This window comes from Saprolegnia diclina, assembly GCF_000281045.1.
Source record: "Saprolegnia diclina VS20 unplaced genomic scaffold supercont1.10, whole genome shotgun sequence".
Classification (NCBI taxonomy): Eukaryota; Oomycota; class Saprolegniomycetes; order Saprolegniales; family Saprolegniaceae; genus Saprolegnia; species Saprolegnia diclina.
Window position 1 is genome coordinate 154,559 of NW_008246077.1, and position 24,998 is coordinate 179,556.

Here is a 24,998-nt window from a genome sequence, read left to right on the forward strand (position 1 = left end):
TGCCGGATACCGCATAAGTATCCGGATTTCGACGTTTGAAATTTGAAAAAAGGCTCCAAACGGGGTAGGGGAGTTCGATTGAAGAAGGGATTAGGGCAAGGTCGAAGGGGGCGGTGACTTGGTTTTTGTATGCCGGAGCGAGCTGCAGTCAACCATTGGCTAACTCCACGCGAGGTCTCATTCGTCCGTTTTCTTTGTCGAGCGCAAGCCAAGTCGCCAATCCCAACCTTCGTATAGCCCAGGTACGGCCTTTATTGGCTGCCGCGTTAGCCAATGCGGTGCGTGATAGCCATGGAAGCCCAAGCCACCGCAACGTACGACCCGGCGCAGCTCGCGCTCTATCAGCAACAGCAGCAGCAGTACCTGCAGATGGTAAGCGACCTCCTTCACCTCCTGCGCTGCCGCTCACGCCCGCGCCGCCTTCCTTCTTGCCTTGCGCTCTCTAGATGGTAATGCCCCTCTGCCGTCCCTACTAGACACTCATGGTCTTGTAGCAACAACAACCAAACAACGAACAAGTGCGCTCGATGTACGGCAGTGGCCTCATGATCATGCCGCCCACCTACATGGTACGCGCCTTGCGGTCGCGTCCTGAGAGGCCTGACCGGCGTGGTAGCAAATGCAGTCTCACCCTATGTTCTCACGCATGCCGTTGCCCGGCGGCGGCGAGATGGTCGAGGAAGAGCCCGTGTATGTCAACGCCAAGCAGTACCATCGCATCATGGTCCGCCGCCAGCAGCGGGCAAAGCTCGAGGCAAAGCTCGGCAACGCCCGCCAGCGCAAGGCCTTCCTGCATGCGTCGCGCCACAAGCACGCGATGCGACGACCGCGCGGGCCCGGCGGCCGCTTCCTCACCAAGGAAGAGATCGCTGCGCTCGACCGCGAAGAAGCCGCCGCAGCAGCGCAGCAGGCCATGGACGGCAAGGAGAAGCTTGTCTAGGCACATGCTAGCGCGTAGGCAATAGGAATCGTAGGAATAGGCCGTAGTAGTTTGCAGACAACCCCCTTTATATAAGTCTTATATGTATTACCCTTACAACCGACTAGTCGTCTTGCGCACGTGCTGCATGTCCGTTGCGCGCACAAAGAGCACATGGCACAGCGTCAGCGCGCGGATGGTGTAGCGCACGGGCTCGCCGGTCCGAATCTCGGCCTCACCAAAGACGCTGCCGAGGTCCAGCGTGCAGGGTGGCGCTGTCTCGACGTGGACCTTGCCCTTGCTATATAACCCATGACTGCAAGCGCCATTAAACACTGACGTACCAGAGAAAGTAGACGGCATGAGGCGCTTGGCCGCGGGTCATGATGACTTGGCCCTTTGTGTACTGCTTGGCAAGGATCAGAATGTTGGGGCCGCCGGCCGCGGCGAGCGCTTGGATCTCTACCCGTCGTATCAAGTGCCCGAACGTAGGGAAAAGGCTCGTACCGTCAAAGATCGGGTGGCGGGACGGCCACAGGATCGGCAGTAGCGGCGGCGAGAGCGCGACCGTCGAGTTGCGCTTGTACGACATGGACGTGACGTCGACGCTCTTGATCGAGTACTTGTAGTTGATCATGAGCCCATACGCGTTGTCAAAGCCGGCGCTCGAGAGGTCGGCGTCGAAATTGAGGCGCTCGACTTGCGCGCCGTTCTGCAGGTGAAAGTTGGCGACCGGGTCGACGATGCGTAGGTTCGGGCCATCGTCGCCTTCGCCGACGGGGCACGCTTCGCGCTCAAAGAGAATGTAGTTGAGACAGAGTCGCGTGAGCACGTCTTTCGCCAGCTCTTTCTACCAAACTCAAACTCAAACCATGACAACCGTACTGCGGTGACGTACAAAGATGGCCGCGTGGGGCTTCTTGTGCCACTCGTTCGCGTCGAGCTGCTTGCGGAGCCACTTGGAGGCCGAGAGCGCGTTGACGCCAAACACTTCTTGGAGCACTTGAAAGTTCTCGGGCGTAAACCACAGCAGCTGGTGGCTCTGCTTCTTGATCGGGTTAGCCGTCACTTGGTGGCTAAACCAGCTCCGGAACGACGGGACCGGCGACAAGGTCGCAAACGTATGGACGCTGGGGTACGTGCGCGCGACGCGAGTGATCGTGAGGAAGAGCAAGTGGCTCGCGAGGTTCAAGCCGCGAAGACCCAAGTGCGTGTTGGAGATCGAGTAAAAGATCGCGTGCGTCGGCGTCGTCACGGGCGGTCCCGTCGCAGGGGACAAAATGCTGTCAATGTTGCTCGAGAGTTCCCTAAACGTTTCGTTGATGACGACTAAAAGGACGCGTCATCGTACGTGGTCACGATCGTCTCGAGAAAGACGAGCGGCTGGTGCGGCAAGTTGGAGTGGAACATGCCATAGCAGCGCCGGTTGGGCCCCGACAACCGCTGCTCGAGGTCGTCCCAGTTGCGCATGCGGTGCACACGCTCCTTCTGGAGCACGACCGCGATCGTCTCGGCGTTCTCCAGCACCAAATCGATGCTTCGAAAGTGCACACCCGACTGCGTCGCAAAGAGATCGCGCAAAAGCAAGTCGAGGTACATGAGCGCGTTCACCTCGTGCGTCGGCAAGATGCGATGGTACTTCTTGAGCCCGAGCGAGAGGTCCGAGCGCAGCTGCAATAGAAACGCATAGCCGTTTGGAACTGACCCGAGAAGGATGCAAAAGTGCTCGGGCACAGGCACGAGGCCGTGCTTGACGTGCTTGTACGTGTCGAGGTCCGTTGGCGGGTTGAAGCCGAGCGCGGCTGCGAGCACCTGGAACACAAGGTGCGCCCGCAGCAGCGATGGCAGCGACCGCACGAGCAGCGACATGTCTTGGCTGCCGAGGTCCACGGCGAGCGCCAAGAGCATGTCGAGCTTCTGCTCGTCGGTGAACGCGCTGTACGAGGCAATGACGCTCGCCGCAAAGTCGCGCCGCCGCTTGTACTCCCAGACAAAGCCCGCGTCGTGGTGCTGGTCCGTGTCCTCGACCGCGGCCTTGACGTCGGCGACGAACGACTGTCGGTCGAACGGGACCTTGGTCTTGGCCACGGGCGCTGGCGCCGGCTTCCGATGGGCTTCGAACCACGCCGGCCCGAACATGCAAAATTTAGATCGCCAAAGCTCGCGCAATGGATTCGACGTTGGTATACAAACATCAAGCTTCGGACGAAAATAATTTGACCAACGACGTTTAAACCGTTGCGTAAACAACGTTAAAGCTACTTTCTGCGTAAACACGATCGCCAGCAAGGTGCTGTGCAGGATACGACGTGGGGATTCGATGACGACAGTTGCTCAACCTCCTCGCGCTGACGTTGGAACATAGACCACTTTCACTGCACTTGCAGTACCGGTGGCACATTTGGGCTGTTCCGTTTAACCGGTTATGGAGGCGTTAAATCACTCCGTGGGTTTTAGCTTAAACGGATCCGGATAACAAGCCGCGAGCGGTCCCATTGTTTGCCGCAGGACCAGCAGCAGCGATGGCCGAGCGATCGACGATCCACTTTGGCGCGCTCTCTGCGAGCAGCATCGTCGGCGCGGGCTCTAGCTCCGTCCAGGCTGGTATCCGCGCGGGTAATATCAACACGGGCAACTCGGGCGAGAAGGAGGTGCTTGAGCTCTCGGAGACGAGTCGACTGGCCCAGGAGAAGCATGCGGAGCAGCTCCGGCGGCTCGAGACCGAGCGCCGCGCGCGCTTGATCCAAGTGCCGACGCGCACCGAAGAAGTCATCCAGCAGCTGCGTAGCCTTGGCGAGCCCATCACATTGTTCGGCGAGAAGCCCGAAGATCGTCGGGCGCGTCTTCGCGATCTCCTCGGCGCCCTCCAGCTCGCGGGCGACGTCGACATGATCGTCGCGGCGCAGGCCAAAGCAAACGCTGCTGCTTCCGAGCTAGTCGGGTACGAGAAGGAGAAGAAGGTTGCGGTTGAAGACCAGCTTTTCTACGTGCCGCTCAAGACGAACGACCTCAAGGTCGCCCGCCACGCCATGTTCAAGCACTCGATGGTGAGCACGAGCGCGCGGCTTCAGCAAGAGCGCGCGCAAATGGAAGGAACCGTCTTTGATGCTGACAAGCACGCGGCGCAGCTGTACCGCGAGGCGCAAGAAACGAGCCTGAACGCGAGTCAGCTCGCAGACGTCCGGCCGCTCTCGCACGTCAAGTTTTCGCCCGACGCAAGTCTTCTGGCAACGGGGTCGTGGAGCTCGAACGTCAAGATCTGGAACAGCAAGTCGTGCGACCTCGTGCACACGTTGACGGGGCACACGGATCGCATCACGGGCCTTGCGTGGCACCCGGCGTCGACGACCGAGAGCCCGATCTTGGCTTCGGGGGCGGCCGATGGCACGGCCAAGATCTGGAAGGGCAACGCGCTGGCCATGACGCTCAAGGGGCACCAAAACCGGTACGAAAACCTCCGATTTTCGACATGGAAATGGCTCATCTTGGTGCGTAGGCTGGGCCAAATCGCGTTTCATCCGCTCGGCACGTACCTCGCAACAACGAGTTTTGACCACTCGTGGCGGCTCTGGGACATTGAGCGGGGCACGGAGCTCCTCTTCCAGGAAGGCCACTACCGTGAAGTGTATGCGATCGCGGCGCAGCCCGACGGCGCGCTCATGGCCACGGGGGACCTCAATGGCCTCGGGCGTATCTGGGACATTCGGTCGGGGAAAGCGATCTTGCCGCTCCAGGGCCACGCCAAGCAGATCGTGTCCATGAGCTGGCACCCCAACGGGCACGTGTTGGCGACGGGCAGTGACGACCACACGATCCGCGTTTGGGATCTGCGCAAGCGCCAAAACATCTACGTCGTGCCTGCGCATGACGCGATGGTGTCCACGGTGTGCTACTCTTCGTCGGGCGAGGTGCTTGCGTCGGCGTCGTTTGATGGGTCGATGAAGCTGTGGCGGTCGCGCAACTGGACCTGCCTCTCCGTGCTGAAAGGCCATGACGGCAAGGTCATGTCGCTCGACATGGCGCCGGACGAGACGCACTACGTCTCGGCGGGCTGGGACCGCACCTTCAAGACCTGGGCGCCAGCCCGCGAGTGCTAATGTAACAATCAATTTCACGTTCGTGGATGATCGCGTTTGGCGCACGGCCATTGGTGGAAGCAATTGCGCAATATGATTGGTCGAAAAGATTTGTGTTTAGCGACCAACTATTTACAAGATGGCAACGCCGGATCGCCGCGAGGACGGCCGACTGGTCCAAGAGATCCGCCCGCTCGCCTGCGAGCAGAGCCTGCTCAACCGCGCCGACGGCTCTGCGCGCTTCAACCATGGCACGACGTCGGTGCTGGCGTCCGTCTCGGGCCCCGCGGCGGCCAAGCTCCGGCGCCAGGAGAAGTCGTCCGGCGCGACGCTCGAAGTGACGTTCAAGGCCGAGAAGGGCGCGCCGTCCGCGCGCGACAAGGAGTACGAGATGATTTTGCGCGAGACGTTCGAGCCGATCATCGTGCTCGAGAACTTTCCCCGTGCAGTCGTTAGCATCACGGTGCAGGTCGTCGAGGACGACGGCGCGCTTCTCGCCGTGGCCATCAACGCCGTCAACCTCGCGCTCATCGACGCCGGTGTGCCCATGCGCAGCATCGTTGGCGCAATCACGTGCTCGATCCTTGAAGACGGCCAGCTGTGCTTGGACCCGTCGCGCTCCGAGGGCGAGGTGCGACGACGACGACGATCATTCGAGGTATCCTAACCTGCATGTAGACGGCGGCAGCCACGGTCACAACGGCGTGTTGCGGCAACAACGACGGCATCTTGACCTCGATGACGTCTGGCGTGCTCTCGGAAGAGCAGTACTTTGCCTGCTCGGAGATCTGCAGACGGTAAGCATCACACCATGTCACCGAACAAGCATGCTCATCACCACGTAGAGCCATCGATAGCGTCCTCGCCGTTGTGCGTATTTCCCAGGAGAGCAAATTCAACAACGCGTAAACCTACAACTCACCCCGTGTCTTCTTCTCTGCATCCGTCGTCTTGCCCCAGCTCGATGCAGCAATATGAGCTACGTACGATTCTAGCACGCAGTAGTACTCGGCGAGCGCTGCGCTCTGGTCCATTCCGTCCTGTTGCTTGGTGTCGCGACCGCGATCGAAACCATTGCCTTGATGGAGCGACAGCGAGATAGTTGGGGGAACATCAGCATCTCAGATATGGCATATGCCGCAGACAAAATGTGGCGTTTGCCGAACTCAATGATGTGAATCGGCACAATAGGCGATACTCAGTGGCATGTCCCACCCGGGGAAAAAGCCGGAGGTCGAAGGTTTTGCCCACGCCAGCCGTGGGTTTAATTTCCGTCAACTTCAGCAGTATGGACGCGACGCCGCCGCCGCCGACCAAGCCCAAGGGCGGCCGCCCGCGCGACGGCGTCTGGGCCGACTTTGACGAGTCGACGGGCAAGCCGCGGTCCTGCATCTGCACGTGGTGCCGGATCGAGATGAAGTCGGAGCCGAAGCGCATGATCCACCACCTCGCGTCCAAATGCAAGGAGATCGACCTCGCTGGGCGCAACAAGTACCTTCTTCGCTGGAACGAGATGATGTCGGCGGGCCACGACGACGACTCGGGCGTCCCGCGCAAGGTGCAAAAGATCTCCAACAAGAAGCGCAAGATCCTCATATCGGGCGGCGGCTTCAATAGCACGTACCTCAAGTACGTGGTGGCGCTCACAGGCAAAGCACGGCCGCGCATCTGCTTCTTGCCGACTGCCGCCGGCGACAGCCAAGACAAGATTGTCCAGTTTTACGAAGACTGCGCGGCCTTGAACGTCGAGCCGCACGTGCAGTTGAGCTTCCTCAGCAGCGCCAAGCAGGCGCGCGACTGGGACGAAGTCCTCCTCTCCATGGACGCGATCGTCTGCTCGAGCGGCAACACGGTCAACCAGCAAGCGATCTGGAAAGCCCATGGCCTCGACGAGATTCTCAAACACGCTTGGGACAAAGGGATTATTCTCTGCGGCTCGGGTGCGGGCGCGCTCTGCTGGTTCGAGGAAGGCACGACCGACTCGCGCCCCAAGCGGCTCTCGACGGTCAAGTGTCTCGGGTTTCTACCGGGCAGCCACTGCCCGCACTACGACTCGGAGCCGCACCGGCGACCGCTGTACCAAAAGCTCATTTCGACCGGGGAGCTCAAGCCCGGGTACGCCTGCGACGACGATGCAGGTATTTACTTTGAGGACGCCGAGCCGATCCGCGCCGTCACTGCGCGCGCCGACGCCAAGGTCTACTACGTGAGCATGGTCGAGGGCCACGTCCAGGAGCAGCTCCTTCCGACGCATTCGATCGACAGCAACATCTGCACTGTCTAACATGCGTCTGTCAATACAATTGTGTACATTTTTCATCGCGTTGAGAAAAAGGCCAGCTAGTCAACGCTCCAACAGAGTCGACAAACATGCAACAGCGCCCGAGCATGCTCTCGACCTCCGACTACCTCGATGAGGAGGAGCTCTGGACAACGATGTTTCCGGACGAGTCGTCCCTGCATGCAGCGGACCCGTCGCCACCGCAAGTCGCACACCGGGTCGCGGCCAACGCGTGCAAGGACGAAGACCCGTCGCTGTGGCTCCAGGTGATGCAAGTGGCTGACCTCGGTGACTCGTCGGCGTCGTTCCCACCGCCGCCAAACGCGGACGCGCCGGTCACGGGACCACTCACGCTTCCGATGCACCCGTCCGGCGGCAGTACTTCAACCTTCAGTGTTGGGCCCGACTTGATGGTATTTTGTAGGTCTCTCCAAGCCCGCGTTTCGCCACGACGGCTTGCTCGTTGTCGGCTCGGAGGCGAGTCCGACCGACTCGTTTGCGACCGAGCACGGTCTCTTCGTCTCCAACTTTCGGTCGCCAGACCATGGGTTCCTGCCCCTGCGCCACGTATGCAACCTCACCTGTCGCGCCTCATCGTCTCGTGTAGGCGGTCCGTGACCTGCAGTGGATCGAGCCCCACGCAATCGTCCTCGCAGTTGGCAAGGACCTCCAAGTGCTGCATGTCGGCGCAACTGCCGCCGAGTGCCATCTCCAAGGTACACACTTTGCTCGGCCCCATCCGCGATGGTTTGCGTAGCCCCCATCACGATGACGCACTCGAATCTCATCCGCGAGCTCGCCGTGTGCCCCGCCAACGCCCGGCAGGTTCTCTCGGGGGGTACGTTGCCGCTTGAACACAAACCCTCGACATGATGCATCGGAGATTAGGGTTTGACGAGACAGTGTGCATGACGGACCTCGACTGCGCCGACGTGCTCCTCAAATTCGACGCGCGGGACGTCGTGAGCAGTTTGCGCTGGATCCCCGATGGTCCATATCTCGCTGTCTGCATCCCTTTCTCTCATACCGAGTAGGCACCGCGCACCGCGTGAGCTGGACGACGGACGGCGGCGCGTATAGCATGGCCGACATCCGCGTCAAGTCGGCGTCGGGGCAGCTCAACGTGGCGTCGCCCTCGCTCTTTGTACCGACTTGGAGCTCTTGTGCTCCGTTCTTATTTCATTCGAGTAGCGCTTTGAAGTCACGGGCGGTCTCTACGCCCACGACTACGCGTCCGAGCACGACGTGGTCTTGGCGTACGAAAAGGGGCACCTCGCCTTTCTCGATGTGCGCAAACTGCCGGCGCACGATGCTTGGTACACGCATGCGCTTCCACTCGTATTTTAAAGGGGTGCTCTTGTAGCTACCTCATGGTACAGTCGCCCCTCCACACGGTCGGTGAAGTGCGCAAATCGCTCTGCGGCGACGTCGCCCTCTTTGGCCTCGGCGGCTTCGCGATCGCTGACCTCTCTCGGGCGTCGTGCTTGCACCCGACCCGCTGCTCCATGTACGCTACGACCGACTGCTTATCTCCAACCTCTGGCGTAGTGAGTTTTTCCCCGTCCACATGGACCCGACGCGCAAGACGAGCGGCGACTTTGCCGTCGACAACGTCAACTTGCTCGCTGTCAGCGACAGGTATTAATGCGTTACGATGACCAGGGTCACGCAGCTGCGTAGCGCCGGCCTCGTCTCCATGTACGACATGCAGACGCTCCGCGGCGTCGACGACACGTTTGCGCTCTGAGTCTACCTACTTGTGCAGCACGGCGCGAAAGAGCGTCGCGACTGGGCTCTCGGTGCCGCCGCCGCTTAAGAACGCCTCGGCGTGCAATGCAGCGTAGTGTTGGAGCTCTTTGATGTGGCTGTCGTTGGTGGCCGCCGTCGCGCCTACGCATAGCCATTCATGCATTGGTGTTGGAGTATCGCACTTGTACCGGCCTGGGACTCGTACTTGGCGATGACTTGGCCTTCGACGATGGCAAGGAACCACTCGTGCTCCTACGCCCGCTCGTGAAGAGGGGATGCTCGAGACCGGTCTCGCGTACCTTGCTGCGCGTCGACTTGATGCGGCCGAGGTGGGACGTGGCAAGAAACGTTTTGAGTGACGGGGCTTGCAGCGTCTACGAGTTAAGTGTGTGAGCTAATGCGGACGCTGCGAAGCTGAAGCACCTGGAGAAAGGTGTGGCGCGTCGACCGCGACAAGTCGGCGACGCCGCTCAGAACGCGCTGGAGACAATTTTCAATCTGGTCGGTGACGCTCAGGAGCATCTCGAGAAGCCGCAACGTCGCGACGCACGTCTCCTTGGCGTCGTCGTCGTCCGGCTTGCATGTGCCAGAGTCATAGACGCGCTTCCAGAGCTGGAGGATCATGTCGATGGCTTGGAGAATGCCGTGGTTGGCGACGCGCGCGCCTTTCGCCTTGGGCGCCTTGGAGGCGTTCAAGAGCGCGTAGATGCGCGCGTGCTGCAGCCAGCGGCGGTTCGTCGCCGCATAGCGCGACTCGCAGATGAGCATGTCCCGGCGCAAGATGTAGACAAAGAACTGCAGCACAATGAGCGTCCTACGCATCGTCCTTATCGTCCGCATCATGCAAGAAGCAACGAGAACGCACCGATCCCAGACAGCGTTCATCGTCTTGGTCGCGGCTGTCTCGAGGAGCGACGCCATGATCTCCCAGCGGTCCGGGTACTCGAGCGACGTATTGCAGAGCGACGCTTGGTCAAAGACAAAAGTCAAGGACGCGCAGATGTCGACTGCGCGGTCGTACGACGGCTTCGAGTCCTCTATGACCTCGAGGCACTGCGAGAACGTCATGGCCGTCGGGTACTCCTTCCCGAGCGCGACGAGCGAGCGCAGCGCTGCATGCGCGATCTCCGGGTTGCTCGTCTTGAGCGATGTGTTGAGGTCAAAGACCTACGTAAGCCATGAGGCGTGGTCCTTGCGACGAGAAAGGACGGACGAGCGAGTTGTTCATGCGCGACTTGACCGTCGACGATGGCGTAAAGGGCTTTTGGTCATTGTCGAGGCGCAGCCGCTGGGGCGTCACAATGCTGACCGCGTCCTTATCGTCATCGTCGTCTTCCTCGATGCTAATGACACCACTGGCGTCGATGCGCGTGGCCGGTGGTGGACGTGGCGGCGGCGTAGAGAGGTCCACCGAGGCCAAGGACGCGCGCTTGGCGCGGGACGAAGGCGAGAAGAACGCGTCCATCATCGGCTGCGACCCATCAAGCGACGACCGCGGGGAGAAGAAGCCCGAGATCGACGGCTGCGCCTTGACGTCGTCGGGCTTGCGCTTCCGGCCCGACATGCTGCCAATGTGAAAATGGGAACTCGAAAAAAGAAAATGAAAAAAAATGAAAAAAATGGTTTTGAGTTTCGTTTCGTTTGGTGCACAGGAATTCTGTATGCGAGTCCAAAATCTTGAAATCTCGCAACCGCTGCAAGCCATGGATTACACGGCGCTGGCCGCCACCGAGACGAACCCGGTCAAGACGCGGTCAAGTGGGCGCCTCGACCTCGCGACCGGCGTCACGACCGTGCTCCAGCAGCGCGGCAAGACGCTCTTCCACGTCGGCTTCCGCGACGGCCCTCGGCTCTGCCTGCATCCCGAGGAAGCGTGGTGCTTGGCGCACCGCGGGGTCCTCGACGTGACAACGGTTGACAGCGAGACCGCCCTGCCACTGCGCGACGTCTGCGCGCACCTCGAGAAGTACACGCCTCGCGCCTGCCGAGAGGCCTACTGCTTCCTGCGCGACCGCAAGTTTTACCCTATGCGCCATGCGAGGACGCCGTCGCCGCAAGTGTCGACGGCAACTGCCATCCACATCGCGTACGACGTCTACGCCGGCAAGAAGATGACGCCATGGCCGCTCTTCCGCGTCGCCGTGTTTGCGTGGGATGCAGCGATGCCTCATGCAACAGCACTCCTTGCGGCCATCGGCGACGACGACGTGCCATGGAAGCTCCTCGTGGTCGACGACGAAGGCAGCGTCTTGAGCTACGAGATCGACAGTCGTCGTGGCCAAGCGCACGTGTATTAATAAATTATGGTGGCGACACGGACAAAAAACGCGCCAACGCGTTCACGACTCCTTGTTGAAGTAGCACGTCAGGAACGTCTGCGGGTCCAAGACGAACTCGTCCGACGGCGCTTCGTCCTCAAAGAGAATGAGGTCCGTCGAGTCATGGCCAAAGTCAAAGGCCGCATCGCAGTGGTAGATGGGCAGAAATTGGTTCTTCTTCATCATCGAGACGGGCGACGACGCTGCCGAGCCCTCCGGCACTGTTCCGTCCTTTAGGCTCACTTCCGACGTCGACGACGACGAGAACCAGTCCTCGTCCGTACCCGGCATCGCATCGGCGCTCACGGGTGAGAGCCGCTCGAGGCTCGGGTCAAAGTCCGTCTTGACCGAGGTTTCGGGAAAGTCGACGACCATGGGCGCATCGAATGCGACCATGCCCCGCGAGACCGTCACAGGCCGCCGGGGCGGCAGCATCGGCGACGGTGCCCCACTTGTGTTGACCGCCACACTTATGTCGACGCTCACGTTGCGTGCGCGCGCGTCGGTCGCCGTGCTCGATCGGAGGCACGGCGGCTTGAGGGCCTCCATGTTGAGCTTCATGTCGGCGTCCTTGCGCTCGCGTAAGAGCTTGCGCGAATAGTGGCTGTCCTCAAAGCTATACTTGCGCTTCTTCAGGCTCGCGGATGTCGCCTTGCGGTCATGGTCCATGCCAAACGGCGACGCAAAGTCGCGGTCCTTGCCCTTCGCCTCTTCCTTGGCGAGCTTTTGGTAGTACTTTTGGGCGTGCGTGCGAATCTGCACGACGCTGCGCGTCTTGATGAGCGTCGCAATCTTCTTCCACGCGCGGTATGGGAAGCACTCGAGGCCCTTTAGAAAAAGCTTGTGCTCGGCGTCCGTCCAGCGGCCCGTGTTCGGCTTGCAGTCGCGCGGGATATCCGTGTCGCTGTCGCCGTCATCTTCCGGCGAAGATTCGCCACTCAGTGTGTTGTGGAATGCAGCAGCTTCCGCCGCCTCGCGCCGCGCATGGCCGGCCGTCATGCCGGGCGACGTTGGCGACCCGAGGCCCTCCATGCGCTCGGCCTTGAGGCGCTCGAGGCGAAGTGGGGCAGCGACCAGACTGTCGTCCGTCAGCAGCGACATCATAGGCGTCGACGGGGCAGAGCTCATGACGATGACGATGTTTCCTCGACGCGGCTCGATCGATTGTGATGGACCGATCGGCGTGACCGCAGGGTCGTTTCATGGGCTAACACACGTGCCCCTATCTTTTCGTCTGGATTTAAACCAAGGTTTGTCTAGAAACACGCCAATTCGATATTTCAAACCATGGAACGATGCACCGCGATGTGCGCGCGCCCATTGGTCCGCTCTGGCCTTCAATCGCGCCACTGATTGGCTGTGCGTCCGAAACCGACGCGCCTTCGCCAGGCGGCATACAAACAGCAAGTGACGCCGGCAAGATTCGCAATTAAAAAGAAAGAGCATAGAAAGGCCAAGCGATTTAATTAGAAAGGCAACGATTGAATTTTCGAACCGGCGGAGATCAGCCATGGCGAGTCCATATTGCATATTGCATATTGTGGATTTTGCTACTGCGCGCTGCCGCCATCTTGCCGTGCATGCGATCAATATATTCGTCCTGCAATGGCAGACGAGAGTGGGCCAGTTCGTACAGAGCTGTCCATCGCATCCGGCGAGGACCATATTATATGGAAGAGAACGAGAAGGTAGCCATCGACGACGCTATCATCCTTCAGCTGCAACCATAATATCGAAGCCGATCCGGATACTCCAACTCTGCTCCCGTGTTCGATATTTTAGCGGTCGTCGATTATTGCTGTGGCTCGATTTGCGCAATGTCCCAAGGCCCTTGGATTTCGCTAGAGCAAAGACGAGGATGAGGCGCGCTCGCGAAGATGGACGCGCGTACTTCTTGTACTCTTGGGCGTGCATGAGCCAGAGCGGGCACACGAACGTAATGAAGCCGGCCGTGATGAAGACGACGACCGACACGAGCGGCGAGATGGGCCACATCAAGAGCAGCGCCGTGCCAAAGAGCACGAGTGCCAACGACAAGTGCATGTGCTCGGACGTCTTCTACATGCAACAGGTCGAGGGCAATCCATGCAACGAGATGTCGACCTTGATGCTGTGTTGAACCATTGGGCAGATCGCAAACACCTCGATCGCAAAGAGCACAAACGAAAACACTTGCTCGTTCGAGTGCAAGAGAGACGCAAGCAGCACCGACGTAAAGATGGCCGCGTTGAGCGAGATGGTCCCCGCGTACCTAGCATCTTCATCGTACATACACATGACGCATGCAGGAACTACTTGAACGTCGTGCCGTTGATGTACGTGTAGTCGTGCGAGATAAGGTGGATGCCGGTAAGCGAGATCGAAAGCGCCCAGATCGTGTCGGCCGCGTACGACTCGGTGAGCGTGCGCAGCACGGGCGAGAGGATTGAGAGCGTTGCCGTGAAGAGAAGACACTCCTTCGTGACTTGCAGTACATCTAATGAAGTTGGGACAAAGATTTCACGGCAAAATGCGCACCAATCTCCGTGTCGCCGCACGACCGCAGCGCTGCATAGCCCATGAGCGCGACGATCACATCGACGCCGGCGAGGAGGTGCCACGACCACACGCCTTTGCTCGAGTTGACAAAGATCGCCTACGCACCATCAAATCCTTCCTCAAGCAACGCGATCGTACAAAGAAGATGAGCACGAGACTCATCTGCTGCGTGAGCGCGGCCGACGACTTGGTCATGCCCCAGTAGTCGTACTCGCGCACATTCTCTACGTCGGGTATGAGCCAGGACACAAGCGCGGTCGTACCGTTGGTGCGGAGTTGCTCGAGGAAGGACGAGTCGACGTACCAGTCCTCGTACGGCTGTTCTTCCCAGAGGATCTTTCGCCACACCTACGCTGGCGCATGAGGCGAGGAGGCCATCGCGCACTGCGAGCACCTTCTTCTCGCTCGTCGGCGCGCGCCCACACACGTGGCACTCGTCCTTGCGCTCAAGCCGTCTCGACGCCATATTTGCTCGTCCTCGTCGCCCAATCCGATCGCGTTGTGCAGCACGAGCCAATCACGGCGTCGCATTTCACGCGTGATTTGCATATCTTCCTTGCCGTTCGTGCCGTCCAGCGCTTTGGCGAGCTCCTTGCTCGGGCTTTTCTCCGTAGCTCCTCCACCGAACGCATGCCACGTACCCGTACAAGCCGTCGCTATGACTTGTCGGCAAAGCACTGCACAGTCGCGTGCCCTGACTAGAAACGCTCCCGACAACCGCCAAGCCGCGATGAGCAATCTGGCACAGAGCGCCGAGGCAGAGCTCGCCAAGGTCCGCGCCGAGGGCGACTGGGTGCTCATCAAGATCGAGATGGAGAAAAAAGCCATGGAAGCCACGACGGCGGCCATCGCAGAGGCGCAGGACGAGATGAAGCGGCTGCGCGCAGCCAAGAGCAAGCAGCGCACCAAAATGTACTAGTACATGCCCGCAGGCGTCGACCTCATAGTTTTGTGCCAGCGCCCACCCGCGCCGTCGCAAGCAGCTCGCAGACTCTGAGCAGCGCCTCCATCTCGCACTGCAAGGGAAGCGCCAGCACATTGCGACCCTTCGCCTCGTACGTTCCTTTGCTCCTACATACCGTCGAGGACACCCGACTCGCAGGCGATTGACGACGCGCGGCGCGCCAAGCTCGACGCCGCAGCCGCTTTGGCGACCGAAGCAGCATGTGCCAGCGACTGGGAGGCCAAGATCCAACGCACGCTCGCCGATCTCGAGACGGCGCAAGCGAACGACGCGGCAGTTGCGGACGAGATCAAGCGTCTCCAGGCGACGATCGATGCCAACGAGATGGCGTTCCTCGCAGAAAAGCAGAAGCTTACCGCCGAGCTCCAGCAGCCGCTCGTCGAGCGCACACACAAGGCCTACCGCACCCAAAACCATGAGGTACATGCTTGGCAAATGTCCGTCGTGTTACTACACGCTCTTCTAGTTGGAGTATCGCAAGAAGAGCAACCTCTCGTACTGCAACCACCGATCGTACTATCGTAGGAGGAACGACTCCCTTTTAGGTGGCTCAAGGCGCGCAAGAAGGTCGACTTGGTCAAGCGCACCGAGTCCCTCGAGCGCAAGAAGGAGCTCCTCGACTATGCGCTGAGCGCGACGCAGAAGCCAAACGTCGTCGCACTCGTCACCACGTTCTTGGCGCAGGAAGCCAAGAAGACTGCCGTCGCGACTACGCTCGCAGACCGCGCTTCCCGCCGTCCGTGCCTCATACTGCTCCTCCTTCCCTCACTCTAGTGTGCACGCTTGTAGACGCCCATGTACTCGCCACCATGGCCGACGTCGAGACCGAGCTCGCCAAGCTGCAGCTCGTTCAAGTCCACGCCAACCCGTTTCGCGCCGACCTTGTCGCAGCGCTCGAGGCCTCGCAGGACCGCGCCAACGTCGTCGCCGCCGAGAGCGCCGCCGTCGACACCACGTACGCAAGTTGAGCTTTTGGCAGCTACAGTATGTTTCTTGTCATAGGCTCCAGCAGCTGGAAGCGCCGATCGCTGCGCTATACGAACTCGCGTTCGAGACGACGCCGACCGAGATCGTACGATCAACTCTGTGCACCGGACTCATGGCATCTGTAGGCCCCGCATCTGCTCGTGGGTCTCTTGGCGCGCGTCGAGGCGCGTGTCTCGGAGCAAGTGCTCTCGCGCGTCGCCCGCGCGTGCCAAGGCGTGGCCGACAGCAGTACGTGGCCGTCGCTGCCGCTCGTCGCGCGCTTCCTCGAGCTGCGATGCGCCGCCGCATATACATCGCCGCCGATCGTCGTCCCGCCGTCCATGAGGACGCAGCGGAAAACGTCCGGCGAGGACGACGACAAGTGGCCCGTCCACTCCAAAGCGCTTCTCGCTGCGCTCCACGCCAAGCGCAATAAGCCGCAATAAGAAGACGCAAGAACAAGACCAACGGAGGGTTATCTCCTTGCATACATACCACTACAGGGCGCGCCAGACGCGTCGCCGCTTGGCCTTGGCCGGCGCACTCAATGGCGCAAAGACGTCGCTCGGGAGGTCGGGAAAGCCGTCGAGGCGCGCCCACGGGTCCATCTTGCGCTTGTTGGCCATCGGCAGCGGCCGCGCGCCGTACACGCTCTTGGGGAATATCACAAACACGCGGCGCTGGAGCGCCGGTGGCAGGCGCAGGCCCCGCACAATGTCCTACATGTATCCACATGAATCGACTCGTCCAAGAAGACGAAGAAGGTACCGCGGTCTCCATGTCGGCAAAGACGGTCGACGGAATGAGCGGAATAAGATCCAAGATCCACGAAAAGAGCGGAAGGCCCGTGTCCGTGCACACGAGCGGCGTCTCGAGGAGACTCACGAGCACCTTGATGATGCCGTTGCGGTACGGCAGCGTGTAGTTGGTCACCGACGCAGCAATGCTCACGAGCTGGAGCCGCAGCGCGAGCTTGCGTCGGAGCGCCGCGCGCACCGCACAGTCCGCGGGGTCGGCTTGGAATGCCGCGCGGAGCCCCTCGAGCTGCTTGAGCAGTGACCGCAAGAAGCGCGCGTACATGGTCGCTGGCGTCAACGGCGCCGTGAGCACGCGCCGGAGAAAGGTCGCGACCGCCGCCGACGAAAACGTGCTCAGGAATTCGTCGCACGTCGTTGGCAGCAAGCAGTCAAACTCGAGCTGTTCGCAGACGCGCGAGACGACCGCGCCGAGGACGCTGGCGGTGATCTGCGCCGACGGAATGCACGTGACGCACGACGCGAGCAGGTGCGCGTTCGCCACGTCGCATGTTTCACGCTGAGCGAGCGCGCGCTCGGTCGAGGACGCCGGACTGGCCACGTCTGGTGCGTAAAACGACGGGCGCGCACATCGCACAAAGAGCTTGTGGGCCACGAGGATGCCAATCTTGTCGCTGGACGAGAGCGTCGACGACGCCAAGTGCGTGTCGTCCAAGGACGGCGGGGGCAGCGCCAAGAGCGGTGCGTAATTGCTACGCACCTCGACGACGCGCGTGTCGACAAGCCGCGGCAAGGTCGGCTTCTTCGCGCGCTTGACCGCCTTGGCGTGCTGCCGGACCATTTGCACTTCGAGGTACGTCGACCCACCTCGGTGCACGAGCCACTTGTCCATTGCCTCAAAGATCGCTTCGGCTTTGAGCAGCTGGATGCGGTTCATGGCGAGCTCGGCCGGCGTGTTGAGCGGCCGGCTGAGGTGCTTGAGGAGCACGTTGAGCATCCAGACGTTGTCCGGCTCCTTGGCCGCGTTGGCGATGTAGCGCTCGCGAAGCTCCTTGTCGGCAAAGAGACTCTCGCGCACGAGCATGTCGTTCGTGCAGTGGAAGAGGATGAGGCTCGCGAGGTTGCCGCGCTCGTCCCGCGGCTTGAGCGTCTGTCCGTCCGTCGTGAGCTGGTACGACATTTGGCAAAACAGCAACAGCAGTGGAAACAAGACGGTCGAGGGCACCATGCTCCGAAGGAAACGCCAGTGGTACTTGAGCATCGGGTCGTCGATCTGCGCCATCGTCTTGGCGTCAATCTGCGTGTACTGCGGCGGCGCGTCGCCGAGCAAGTGGAAGGCGAGCGCCATCGAGAGCAGCTGGTTCGGGAGCGACCGCGCCTCGGTGGTCTTGGCGTTCTTCTTTGGAAAGCCCGGCACGAGCACATACCGAATGACTTGGGGGAGGTCGAGGATGCCGTGGAGGACGAGCGACTGCAAAAAGAGCTTGAGACCGTACTGCGCCTTGTCGAGCCGGCCCTTGAGGTTGCACGCATACGCTTCTTTGCCGCTCGAGTCGCCGCGCGAGAGGAACGGGTGCTTGGTCTTGCCTTTGGCGTCGGCCTTTTCGAGGCCGTTGAAGCCCACAATGACCTCGCGGTGGAGCCACGCGAGGAGCGTGTCGCGAACGAGCTTGCGGTCGCCTTCGTCTTGCGCGTCGATAAAGTCCCGCAAGACGCGCACGCACCGGTGCAGGTGCTGCGGCACGAGGAAATGGATCTGCCGAATCGAGTTGGACGCCGTTGCCTTCTTGGCCGCCGTCGCATGCAGCAGCGCGAGCCACTTGTCCATGACTTCGGTCAGGAGCGCGCGGAACACAAAGATGCGCTGCTGCGACGTCGACGGGTTGTGCGCGAGGAGTGCGTTCACGGCCTCTTCGACACCAACGTCCCGGCACGCCATCTCGCTCGCGTCCACCGAGCCCATGAGGTGCGTAAAGCTGCGCGCCACCACCGGGCTCGGCTCGTCATTCGGACTCAGCCCCGCAAAGATCTTGGCGAGGACGGCCGCGAGGTCCGGCCCCATCGTGTCCTTGTCCTTCGGGAACGCGCACTTGTGGTTGACGCCTTCGAGCGAGAGGTCCTTGCTCGGGTCCGTCTTGAGCTTGTCTTCTTTCAAGATGGCAAAGAACGCCTTCGTGAGCACTTCGGGCGGTGACCGCGCGTCGAGCGCCTTGAGCGCCTTATCGAGCGCCTTCGAGTTGCTTTGGTAGATGCGCGCAATGAACATTGCGATCGTCTGCACCTTGTCGTCCGGGTCAAAGCCGTGGCGGCGGAACGCGTGGCACCGGTACTCGTACGCTTGGATGAGCGCGAGCAGGTCCTGCGACGCGTAGAACGTCATTTGGTGCCGGTCCAAAAGCGGCATGAGCACGGCTTTCACCATGTACACGGGAGCGTGCCGGACAAAGTGGATGACGACTTCGAGGAGGCTCAAGACGTCAATGAGCTCGAGCAGCACGAGCAACAGGCGCAGCGTAAACTCGACATTGCAGAGCTCCGAGAGCGCGAAAAACCCCGCGTCGTCGACAGCGTACACACGCGCGAGCAGCCACTGCGTCAGCCGCGTCTTGTCGTGCGCCGTGAGCCGCTTGATGGCCGAGTAGAGCTCGACGACCTTGGTCATGACCTCAAACTCCGTGCTCTGCGCCGTGGAAAAGACAGCCATGCAGAGACCCATCGCCCGCTCCAGCGTGCGCGACCGCTGGAGCTCGTCGGGCACGACGCCGACCAATTCCATCCACAAGCTCAGCGTGTCCGTGTCGGTCTCGCCCTGGATGTCGCCGCGAAGCTCCAGCGGCAGCGCCCCAAACGGTGCCGGGCCGCGCGGGAACTGCCAGAGGTACAATCGCAGCCGGTCGTGCAATGGCACGGCAGCAATGTCCTTGAACCCGCCCTTGTTCGGCCCATACTCAAAGTAGTACGAGAGCGAGAGAAGCGACGACGCCACAGTCGGCCGCTCGAGAAGCTGGTCCATCGCGAGGATAAAGGCGTCCGTAAAGAAGAGCCGGCGGCGGATCAAGAGCGAGAAGAGGTCCAGTAAGGACGCGAGCTCGGCGTTCTGCGTTGGCACATACGTCTTGAGAAACGTCGTCAGCGGCTCTTGCAAGAACGACGCATGTTCGCGCGGCGACAAGTCGCTACACAACGCCACCATACAATCAAAATACTATAAAATATCCATACCGGGCACAGAGCGCGTGGTTGTGCGTCTCGAGAAGGTACACGACCGACACAAACTTGTACTCTTGCGGTCGGTAGATCGAGACGGCCCACTCGCACACGGCGTGGATCGCATGGACATCGACCGTCACGGGCTCGTCCTGGAAGATCTAGGCATATGCGAAAAGTCGACTTTGCCGTTTGATATGGTCGATACCTGGGCGTAGACGTCGTCGGCTTCAAGCTTGGTTTTGCCGCCATGAAACTCGTCGAGGAGCTCAAAGATCTCGACGTCGTGGCGCTGTTTCTTGTCGCCCAGTGCGTCCTTGTGGCGCTTGCGGGCGATCACCGCGTGGAACTCCTTGACGCGGGCGATGCGGGCAGTGACTTCGTCGAGCTTGGCGTGGCACTGCGTCAAGCACGCGGCGATGGCTTCGTCCGAGTACATGGTGCGATCAAAGAACCGATCGGTCAGCACAAATGGCGGCCACACTTGCAGCACTAGAAATGCATCGATCATCGTCACCCTGTCAAGCATGAAAATACCGTCGTCGCGCACGTGAATGAGGTGGTCCGTCGCGTACAGCAAGACGTCGCGGAGGAGGTGGCACATGCCGCACACGAGCGACTCGGCGTAGAGACTCGAGGGGGCCCCGACGTCCGACGGGTCGTTCACAAGCAGCTGCAAATGCTGCAGCACAATCTTGACGAGCAGTTTCACGCACAGCGGGTGCTCGAGCATGTCGGGCAAGAGCGTGTGCAGCGTCTGAAGGAGCTGCACCATGATTGGCAGCGGCAGCGGCAGCTCGGGCGTCGACGCCCCGGCCTTGGGCTCCAAACACTTTTGAAAGAGCGCGAGGAGGCCTTGGAGGTACCGATTCCGGTCCAGCAAATGCAGTTGGAACTGGTACGCCGAGAGCTGGAGGAGGTACACAGTCTTCTCCAGCGCCGAGATCGATGGCACCGGTGGGAGCGCGGCAACGACGGGCTTGGCTGCAGCTTTTTTGCCTTTGGCCGGTTTGGCCGGCACGATCAGCGGTGGTGTCGATGGCTTCTTCTGCTTGCTGCTGCTCGCTTGAAGCAGCGGCGTCGGCTCGTCGTAGCTCTGGCGGGCACTCGCAACAAGGCACTGGAGAAGCTGGCCCGTCCACTCGTACGCGCGGCGCTGGTACCGTTTCGAGTGGAAGAACCAGTCGCCGCTGCGATGGTCCGTGTCGCGCCGGAGGCTGTGCAGCTCCTGGTACACGACGTTGGCTTGGATGTACCACGTGGCTTCGGGGAACCCGCAGTTGTACTTGGCGACTGTGTCCAGAATCGGGCACTTGGACTCGTCGCTCGGGTGCCACGACTCGTGCGCAATGCCGCCGTACGTCTGCACCATATCCGCGAGCGTAAACTTGCCGCGCGCAAGGTCCAACATCCACATGTGGTGCGCGCCCGGCTCGGCGAACCGTCGCACTTGCTTGTACACAAACTCGATAAAGTTGTTGGGCGACGGCGCCGGCGACTTGGCCAGCGGCAGCGCCGCCACGTGCGCCAGTCGGTCAAAGAGCGGGATCTGCTCGCTGAAAAACGCATACTGCTTGTGCCAATTGCCCGGCATGGGCCCGAGGCCGCGCGCGGTCTGTGCGACGTACGCCGCCCGCCGCTTGGCAAAGTGGTGGTACTGCTCCTCTGGGTGTGACGGGTGCGTCTGGAAGATGCCCGGCATCCCCAATTTGGCCGTCGTATTCGGGTTCTCGGCGTCCTACGTCCATGTACCGTCGAGAAGCGTGCGATGGAAGGGGCGACGCGTACCTTGAGGAAGCGCGGGTCCAGACCAAAGACCGAAAGCGCGTACCGGAGCGACGTCGTGTCCTCGGACGGGCCCTGGAAGCTGTTCATTTCGAGGAGCTCTTGTCGCTTTTGCAAGCGCTGATTTTGTGTCGATAAAAAGGCCGGCCGTGTCGCACTCGGGCGGCGCTGGACCGCCGTCGCATGGGGCACATGCCGCGACGACGAGTGCGACCGGCTGTTCTCACGATGGTCGCCATCGACCCGAGCCGACACGGGGGGTGGACCGGGCATCATAGGCCCTCGCGGGCCACCGCTGCGACCAAAATAAGAAAGGGTGTTTGATACGGTTCGGCGTACCGTGGTGGGGCCGCGCCGTTCGGCGGCGGCGCGTAGTTCTGTGGTCTGCCAGCATAAGCTGGGTGGCCATGGGCCACGGGCTTCTTTGTGCCATTCGGTCCCAACCCTGCGGCGCTACCCCCTACAAGCCGCTCGCAGCATGAGGTGCCACCCGTCGATCATCGCGCAACCGCACCCGGCGGGCCATGGCGCGGGGAGTGGCGCAGAGGTTCCGGCTGCTCCATGTTCACTGTGGCGCTTCCTCTTCTTGGTACGGCGATGGTAGCGCTTCTGATGGACGTCTCCTCCGTGGCCGCGATCGTCGTCCTCCGGCCGCTTCCGACGAAACCAAAAACCAGCAAATTCACGCCCTATATTATTCCGCCTGGCCAATCGCCCTCCTCATTGGTGGAATTTTACTTGAATTTCACCAATGGCGTCTCGGCATCGAACGCTGCCCGTGTGCGACGGACACTACATCAGTCGCTCGCCGAGGTCGCTGACGCCTGTCGCCACTGGCTGCATGACCATCGACGCACATAGACTCTGCGCGGCTGGCGCTTGTAGCTTCAGTGTTATGGCATTGCGCGTTTCCATCCGGCCGCTAGCGGAGCCCGCAGCCTCGCATTGATGCACGAGATTGCAACACCATCGAATGGTCTTGTGCTCAGAAGCGTACTAGTACTAGTACGCTGAGCTTTAGCGCCGCATTGTCGTGGCGTTGTTGCCACGCACGACGGTGCATAGGTCCTACCACCGTAGCGGCCAGGGCATCCATGCATGGAGCTGCAACCATTCCTGCCGCCCATCGTTGTCACCGAGCGCAGTCGCCTGTAGGACGCAGCAGTACGTAGAAGCAATCCCCGTGGACATCGACAGTGGTGCGTCTAGTAGCTGGGGCGTCGCGCGATCTTTGGGCGCAGTCCCACTTGCGCTTTGTATGTGGCTGGCTTGTCCGGATACCGACGCCATGTCGCAGTGGAACCTTGGAAGCATGGTGGACGCGCCGGTGTTTCGACCGACGCCAAGTGAGTTTGCGTCCTTCCCGCGCTACATTCGCACGGTCGTCGAGCCGCAGTGCCAAACCATTGGCCTCTGCAAGGTACATGACGTGGCGCATGTCCTCTCTTTGCCGATTTGCACACATTAGATCGTGCCACCACTCGGGTGGGTCGCGCGCGCGTCTGGCTACGACAACGTAGCGTTCGACATCCACACACCGCTGAGCCAGCACGTCGCGGGCAAGAAAGGCGTCTTCAACGTCGACCTCGTCGAGCGCAAGAGCATGACGCTCGACGCCTTTAAAGCGCTGGCGGTCGCCAAGGATACCGTCACGCATCTTCTCGGTACTCGAGTCATGTTGCGACGACGTCGACATCCGCGACTGTAGACGACGACGCCATCGAGCGAGCCTTCTGGAAAGGCCTGCGCCCGACCATGGAGCCGCCAGTATACGGCGCCGACCTCGTGGTAGATACATCGATTGGCGGCAGGCAGCGGACGCGGTTTCTCGATAGGGCTCGCTCTTTCAAGACGACGCGTTGAGCAACCCTTGGAACGTCAACAACCTCGACACGATCCTGCGCAGCGTGGACCTACCCGGCGTCACGCAGGCCATGCTCTACTTTGGCATGTGGCGTGCGATGTTTGCGCTCCATACGGTGCGACTGGTCCACGTCATGCCATATCTAGTCCGTGTTGTCTGCAGGAAGACATGGATCTGTACAGCATCAACTTTCTACACACGGGGCGGCCCAAGTTTTGGTATGGCATTCCGCCGCAGTCAGGTACGACGCTGTACGGCTTGTCCACATCTTGAATGACGTAGTAGCGGCCAAGCTCGAGCGCGTCGCGCAGAGCTTGTTTCCGGAAAAGGACATGACGTGCCATCAGGTCTCGACACCTCCAATGAACCAACGACTCGACTCGATCTTCGACTGTAGTTTCTGCGCCACAAGACGTCGCTCATTGCGCCGACCAAGCTGCGCGAACACAGCGTCCCGTTCTACAAGGTAGCAACAGGTATGCAGGAGCGACGCGGGTGGATGCGGCGCGTAGGTGGTGCAGCGACCCGGCGAGTTTGTGATTACGTTTCCAGGCAGCTACCACCAAGGCTTCAACATGGGTTCAACCTTCCTCCTTTAGTAGTACGTACTACGACGTGCGGTAGGCTTTAACATTGCCGAATCGGTCAACTTTGCGACGCTGCGCTGGGTCGGCCTCGGTCGCGCGGCCAAGGTTCGCATTTGGCGTGCTAAGATCTGAGATCTGAGATCTGACATTTGACATCTGATAGCTGTGCCACTGCGTGCCTGGTCAAGTCCGCATCGATCTGGATGCGTTTGTACATAGCATCTTTTCGTCGCCGGGCAGTGACCGCCTCGATGCGGATGCGTGGGTGCTCCTCTGCAGCTGCGGCGCTTACGCGAGCAGCGCCGATTCGTCCGAGCACGACCTCGTACTGCGTCGTCGCCAGACATGGACGGCTCATGCGTTTGTATGTAGCAGCCGTCGTTCGAGTGCTCCACGTGCAAAGTGTGGGCCCACCTTGCGTGCGACCATCCGACCTTGCCTGTACACTCGTGACATATCGTGGTCGATCGACTGAAGCCGATAGGAATAGAGCGATGCCATACCGTCGACGCTCCTGTGTCGGTACTGCCAAACCGCCAGCGACAAAGACCTCGCGCCGCCGAGCCCGCGCGGACGACCCAAGCGCTTGTGCAAGAAGAAGAATGCAATCATCTCGCTGCGCCGGTCGCCCGAGATGGTCGTCGAGGTGCACACTGCTTCTTCGGTGGGAGTCGTATGATGATGGGTGCGTTCCATAGGGCAAAGTCGTGGCTGTTGACGGCGCCTTTTTGCGCGTGCGCGTCAAGGGCTGCGCCGACGACGAGTGGCTTCGCGCCGACGACCCATCGATTCTCAGCGAGCAGCCGACGGCCAAGAGGTCGCTCGCGTCAGCAGCAGCGTCGCCGGCCAAGCGACGTCGCACGTTGAAGTGATGTAACTCAGATATACAGTCGACTTGCAAAATCTTCGAAGTTGGGATCTCGCCCCACGAGATGCTTTGCACGTGCGCGCACGCTTCCAGGGGCAGAACGATGGCCTGGCAGACCAAC

General features: G+C 60.9%; 13 protein-coding genes across 14 annotated transcripts; 8 read left to right on the top strand and 5 right to left on the bottom strand.

The window, feature by feature from the left end:
- The first annotated feature begins 141 nt into the window (after positions 1-141).
- SDRG_04051 lies at positions 142-1,046 on the top strand. 2 transcript variants are annotated; one of them, XM_008609703.1, is made up of 5 exons: positions 142-242; positions 290-372; positions 447-449; positions 495-569; positions 617-1,046. In XM_008609703.1, the coding sequence occupies exons 2-5, from the start codon at positions 292-294 to the stop codon at positions 938-940; spliced, it is 483 nt and encodes a 160-aa protein (XP_008607925.1). In that variant the 5' UTR covers positions 142-242; positions 290-291; the 3' UTR covers positions 941-1,046. The 2 variants fall into 2 exon arrangements, with proteins under 2 accessions (XP_008607925.1, XP_008607926.1); XM_008609704.1 differs by having other exon boundaries at positions 290-449.
- On the bottom strand, positions 991-3,099 carry SDRG_04052 (hypothetical protein). The gene is made up of 5 exons (XM_008609705.1): positions 2,271-3,099; positions 1,818-2,226; positions 1,427-1,769; positions 1,264-1,381; positions 991-1,220 (listed from the first exon to the last, which is right to left on the bottom strand). The coding sequence occupies exons 1-5, from the start codon at positions 3,056-3,058 to the stop codon at positions 1,034-1,036; spliced, it is 1,845 nt and encodes a 614-aa protein (XP_008607927.1). The 5' UTR covers positions 3,059-3,099; the 3' UTR covers positions 991-1,033.
- Positions 3,100-3,395: 296 nt separating this feature from the next.
- SDRG_04053 (hypothetical protein) lies at positions 3,396-5,054 on the top strand. Its single transcript, XM_008609706.1, has 2 exons — positions 3,396-4,364; positions 4,416-5,054. Exons 1-2 carry the CDS (start codon positions 3,442-3,444, stop codon positions 5,014-5,016), a joined length of 1,524 nt encoding a protein of 507 aa, XP_008607928.1. The 5' UTR covers positions 3,396-3,441; the 3' UTR covers positions 5,017-5,054.
- Positions 5,055-5,105: 51 nt separating this feature from the next.
- On the top strand, positions 5,106-5,937 carry SDRG_04054 (hypothetical protein). Its single transcript, XM_008609707.1, has 3 exons — positions 5,106-5,626; positions 5,674-5,792; positions 5,841-5,937. The coding sequence occupies exons 1-3, from the start codon at positions 5,135-5,137 to the stop codon at positions 5,902-5,904; spliced, it is 675 nt and encodes a 224-aa protein (XP_008607929.1). The 5' UTR covers positions 5,106-5,134; the 3' UTR covers positions 5,905-5,937.
- A 287-nt stretch (positions 5,938-6,224) lies between these two features.
- SDRG_04055 (hypothetical protein) lies at positions 6,225-7,327 on the top strand. Its single transcript, XM_008609708.1, has one exon. It carries the CDS (start codon positions 6,284-6,286, stop codon positions 7,277-7,279), a length of 996 nt encoding a protein of 331 aa, XP_008607930.1. The 5' UTR covers positions 6,225-6,283; the 3' UTR covers positions 7,280-7,327.
- Positions 7,328-7,383: 56 nt separating this feature from the next.
- Positions 7,384-9,023, top strand: SDRG_04056 (hypothetical protein; the record flags this gene model as incomplete). The annotated part of the gene is made up of 10 exons (XM_008609709.1): positions 7,384-7,654; positions 7,701-7,843; positions 7,884-7,992; positions 8,034-8,114; positions 8,165-8,266; positions 8,311-8,420; positions 8,468-8,592; positions 8,640-8,783; positions 8,825-8,914; positions 8,957-9,023. 10 exons carry the CDS (start codon positions 7,384-7,386, stop codon positions 9,021-9,023), a joined length of 1,242 nt encoding a protein of 413 aa, XP_008607931.1.
- Positions 9,024-9,029: 6 nt separating this feature from the next.
- SDRG_04057 (hypothetical protein) lies at positions 9,030-10,589 on the bottom strand (the record flags this gene model as incomplete). The annotated part of the gene is made up of 6 exons (XM_008609710.1): positions 9,030-9,166; positions 9,214-9,277; positions 9,325-9,399; positions 9,449-9,839; positions 9,891-10,192; positions 10,239-10,589. The coding sequence occupies 6 exons, from the start codon at positions 10,587-10,589 to the stop codon at positions 9,030-9,032; spliced, it is 1,320 nt and encodes a 439-aa protein (XP_008607932.1).
- A 112-nt stretch (positions 10,590-10,701) lies between these two features.
- Positions 10,702-11,371, top strand: SDRG_04058 (hypothetical protein). Its single transcript, XM_008609711.1, has one exon. The coding sequence runs from the start codon at positions 10,729-10,731 to the stop codon at positions 11,320-11,322; it is 594 nt and encodes a 197-aa protein (XP_008607933.1). The 5' UTR covers positions 10,702-10,728; the 3' UTR covers positions 11,323-11,371.
- On the bottom strand, positions 11,365-12,471 carry SDRG_04059 (hypothetical protein; the record flags this gene model as incomplete). The annotated part of the gene is made up of 1 exon (XM_008609712.1): positions 11,365-12,471. The coding sequence occupies one exon, from the start codon at positions 12,469-12,471 to the stop codon at positions 11,365-11,367; it is 1,107 nt and encodes a 368-aa protein (XP_008607934.1).
- Positions 12,472-12,996: 525 nt separating this feature from the next.
- Positions 12,997-14,381, bottom strand: SDRG_04060 (hypothetical protein). The gene is made up of 8 exons (XM_008609713.1): positions 14,276-14,381; positions 14,145-14,229; positions 14,020-14,105; positions 13,861-13,978; positions 13,639-13,819; positions 13,447-13,594; positions 13,235-13,401; positions 12,997-13,184 (listed from the first exon to the last, which is right to left on the bottom strand). Exons 1-8 carry the CDS (start codon positions 14,345-14,347, stop codon positions 13,136-13,138), a joined length of 906 nt encoding a protein of 301 aa, XP_008607935.1. The 5' UTR covers positions 14,348-14,381; the 3' UTR covers positions 12,997-13,135.
- Positions 14,382-14,587: 206 nt separating this feature from the next.
- SDRG_04061 (hypothetical protein) lies at positions 14,588-16,298 on the top strand. Its single transcript, XM_008609714.1, has 8 exons — positions 14,588-14,793; positions 14,840-14,936; positions 14,984-15,265; positions 15,312-15,340; positions 15,391-15,581; positions 15,635-15,800; positions 15,848-15,917; positions 15,958-16,298. The coding sequence occupies exons 1-8, from the start codon at positions 14,612-14,614 to the stop codon at positions 16,255-16,257; spliced, it is 1,317 nt and encodes a 438-aa protein (XP_008607936.1). The 5' UTR covers positions 14,588-14,611; the 3' UTR covers positions 16,258-16,298.
- SDRG_04062 (hypothetical protein) lies at positions 16,264-22,359 on the bottom strand. Its single transcript, XM_008609715.1, has 8 exons — positions 22,073-22,359; positions 21,898-22,018; positions 21,562-21,853; positions 20,311-21,511; positions 19,982-20,265; positions 19,789-19,934; positions 16,580-19,742; positions 16,264-16,530 (listed from the first exon to the last, which is right to left on the bottom strand). Exons 1-8 carry the CDS (start codon positions 22,119-22,121, stop codon positions 16,309-16,311), a joined length of 5,478 nt encoding a protein of 1,825 aa, XP_008607937.1. The 5' UTR covers positions 22,122-22,359; the 3' UTR covers positions 16,264-16,308.
- Positions 22,360-22,804: 445 nt separating this feature from the next.
- On the top strand, positions 22,805-24,920 carry SDRG_04063 (hypothetical protein). Its single transcript, XM_008609716.1, has 13 exons — positions 22,805-22,978; positions 23,027-23,222; positions 23,267-23,346; positions 23,394-23,537; positions 23,585-23,663; positions 23,708-23,769; positions 23,820-23,888; positions 23,935-24,001; positions 24,047-24,114; positions 24,173-24,334; positions 24,382-24,450; positions 24,500-24,655; positions 24,708-24,920. The coding sequence occupies exons 1-13, from the start codon at positions 22,817-22,819 to the stop codon at positions 24,879-24,881; spliced, it is 1,488 nt and encodes a 495-aa protein (XP_008607938.1). The 5' UTR covers positions 22,805-22,816; the 3' UTR covers positions 24,882-24,920.
- Positions 24,921-24,998: the final 78 nt, after the last annotated feature.

Excerpts from the sequence above, each read along its gene's own strand:
- SDRG_04051 (XM_008609703.1), top strand. The coding sequence starts at position 292 with ATGGAAGCCCAAGCCACCGCAACGTACGACCCGGCGCAGCTCGCGCTC. Across the intron at positions 570-616 it reads TCATGCCGCCCACCTACATG|CAAATGCAGTCTCACCCTAT; the intron begins GTACGCGCCTTG and ends CCGGCGTGGTAG.
- SDRG_04052 (XM_008609705.1), bottom strand. The coding sequence starts at position 3,058 with ATGTTCGGGCCGGCGTGGTTCGAAGCCCATCGGAAGCCGGCGCCAGCG. Across the intron at positions 2,227-2,270 it reads CTCGAGACGATCGTGACCAC|GGAACTCTCGAGCAACATTG; the intron begins GTACGATGACGC and ends CGAAACGTTTAG. Across the intron at positions 1,382-1,426 it reads CCGCCACCCGATCTTTGACG|AGATCCAAGCGCTCGCCGCG; the intron begins GTACGAGCCTTT and ends TACGACGGGTAG.
- SDRG_04053 (XM_008609706.1), top strand. The coding sequence starts at position 3,442 with ATGGCCGAGCGATCGACGATCCACTTTGGCGCGCTCTCTGCGAGCAGC. Across the intron at positions 4,365-4,415 it reads CTCAAGGGGCACCAAAACCG|GCTGGGCCAAATCGCGTTTC; the intron begins GTACGAAAACCT and ends CTTGGTGCGTAG.
- SDRG_04054 (XM_008609707.1), top strand. The coding sequence starts at position 5,135 with ATGGCAACGCCGGATCGCCGCGAGGACGGCCGACTGGTCCAAGAGATC. Across the intron at positions 5,627-5,673 it reads CGTCGCGCTCCGAGGGCGAG|ACGGCGGCAGCCACGGTCAC; the intron begins GTGCGACGACGA and ends ACCTGCATGTAG. Across the intron at positions 5,793-5,840 it reads TGCTCGGAGATCTGCAGACG|AGCCATCGATAGCGTCCTCG; the intron begins GTAAGCATCACA and ends ATCACCACGTAG.
- SDRG_04055 (XM_008609708.1), top strand. The coding sequence starts at position 6,284 with ATGGACGCGACGCCGCCGCCGCCGACCAAGCCCAAGGGCGGCCGCCCG.
- SDRG_04058 (XM_008609711.1), top strand. The coding sequence starts at position 10,729 with ATGGATTACACGGCGCTGGCCGCCACCGAGACGAACCCGGTCAAGACG.
- SDRG_04060 (XM_008609713.1), bottom strand. The coding sequence starts at position 14,347 with ATGGCGTCGAGACGGCTTGAGCGCAAGGACGAGTGCCACGTGTGTGGG. Across the intron at positions 14,230-14,275 it reads CGCCGACGAGCGAGAAGAAG|GTGTGGCGAAAGATCCTCTG; the intron begins GTGCTCGCAGTG and ends GCGCCAGCGTAG. Across the intron at positions 14,106-14,144 it reads CGAGCAACTCCGCACCAACG|AGAATGTGCGCGAGTACGAC; the intron begins GTACGACCGCGC and ends TACCCGACGTAG.
- SDRG_04061 (XM_008609714.1), top strand. The coding sequence starts at position 14,612 with ATGAGCAATCTGGCACAGAGCGCCGAGGCAGAGCTCGCCAAGGTCCGC. Across the intron at positions 15,582-15,634 it reads CGCAGACCGCGCTTCCCGCC|ACGCCCATGTACTCGCCACC; the intron begins GTCCGTGCCTCA and ends GCACGCTTGTAG. Across the intron at positions 15,801-15,847 it reads AGCGCCGCCGTCGACACCAC|GCTCCAGCAGCTGGAAGCGC; the intron begins GTACGCAAGTTG and ends TTCTTGTCATAG.
- SDRG_04062 (XM_008609715.1), bottom strand. The coding sequence starts at position 22,121 with ATGGAGCAGCCGGAACCTCTGCGCCACTCCCCGCGCCATGGCCCGCCG. Across the intron at positions 21,512-21,561 it reads TGGACCCGCGCTTCCTCAAG|GACGCCGAGAACCCGAATAC; the intron begins GTACGCGTCGCC and ends ACATGGACGTAG. Across the intron at positions 16,531-16,579 it reads TTGCCGACATGGAGACCGCG|GACATTGTGCGGGGCCTGCG; the intron begins GTACCTTCTTCG and ends GGATACATGTAG.
- SDRG_04063 (XM_008609716.1), top strand. The coding sequence starts at position 22,817 with ATGTGGCTGGCTTGTCCGGATACCGACGCCATGTCGCAGTGGAACCTT. Across the intron at positions 23,538-23,584 it reads CGATGTTTGCGCTCCATACG|GAAGACATGGATCTGTACAG; the intron begins GTGCGACTGGTC and ends TGTTGTCTGCAG. Across the intron at positions 24,451-24,499 it reads GCGACCATCCGACCTTGCCT|AGCGATGCCATACCGTCGAC; the intron begins GTACACTCGTGA and ends CGATAGGAATAG.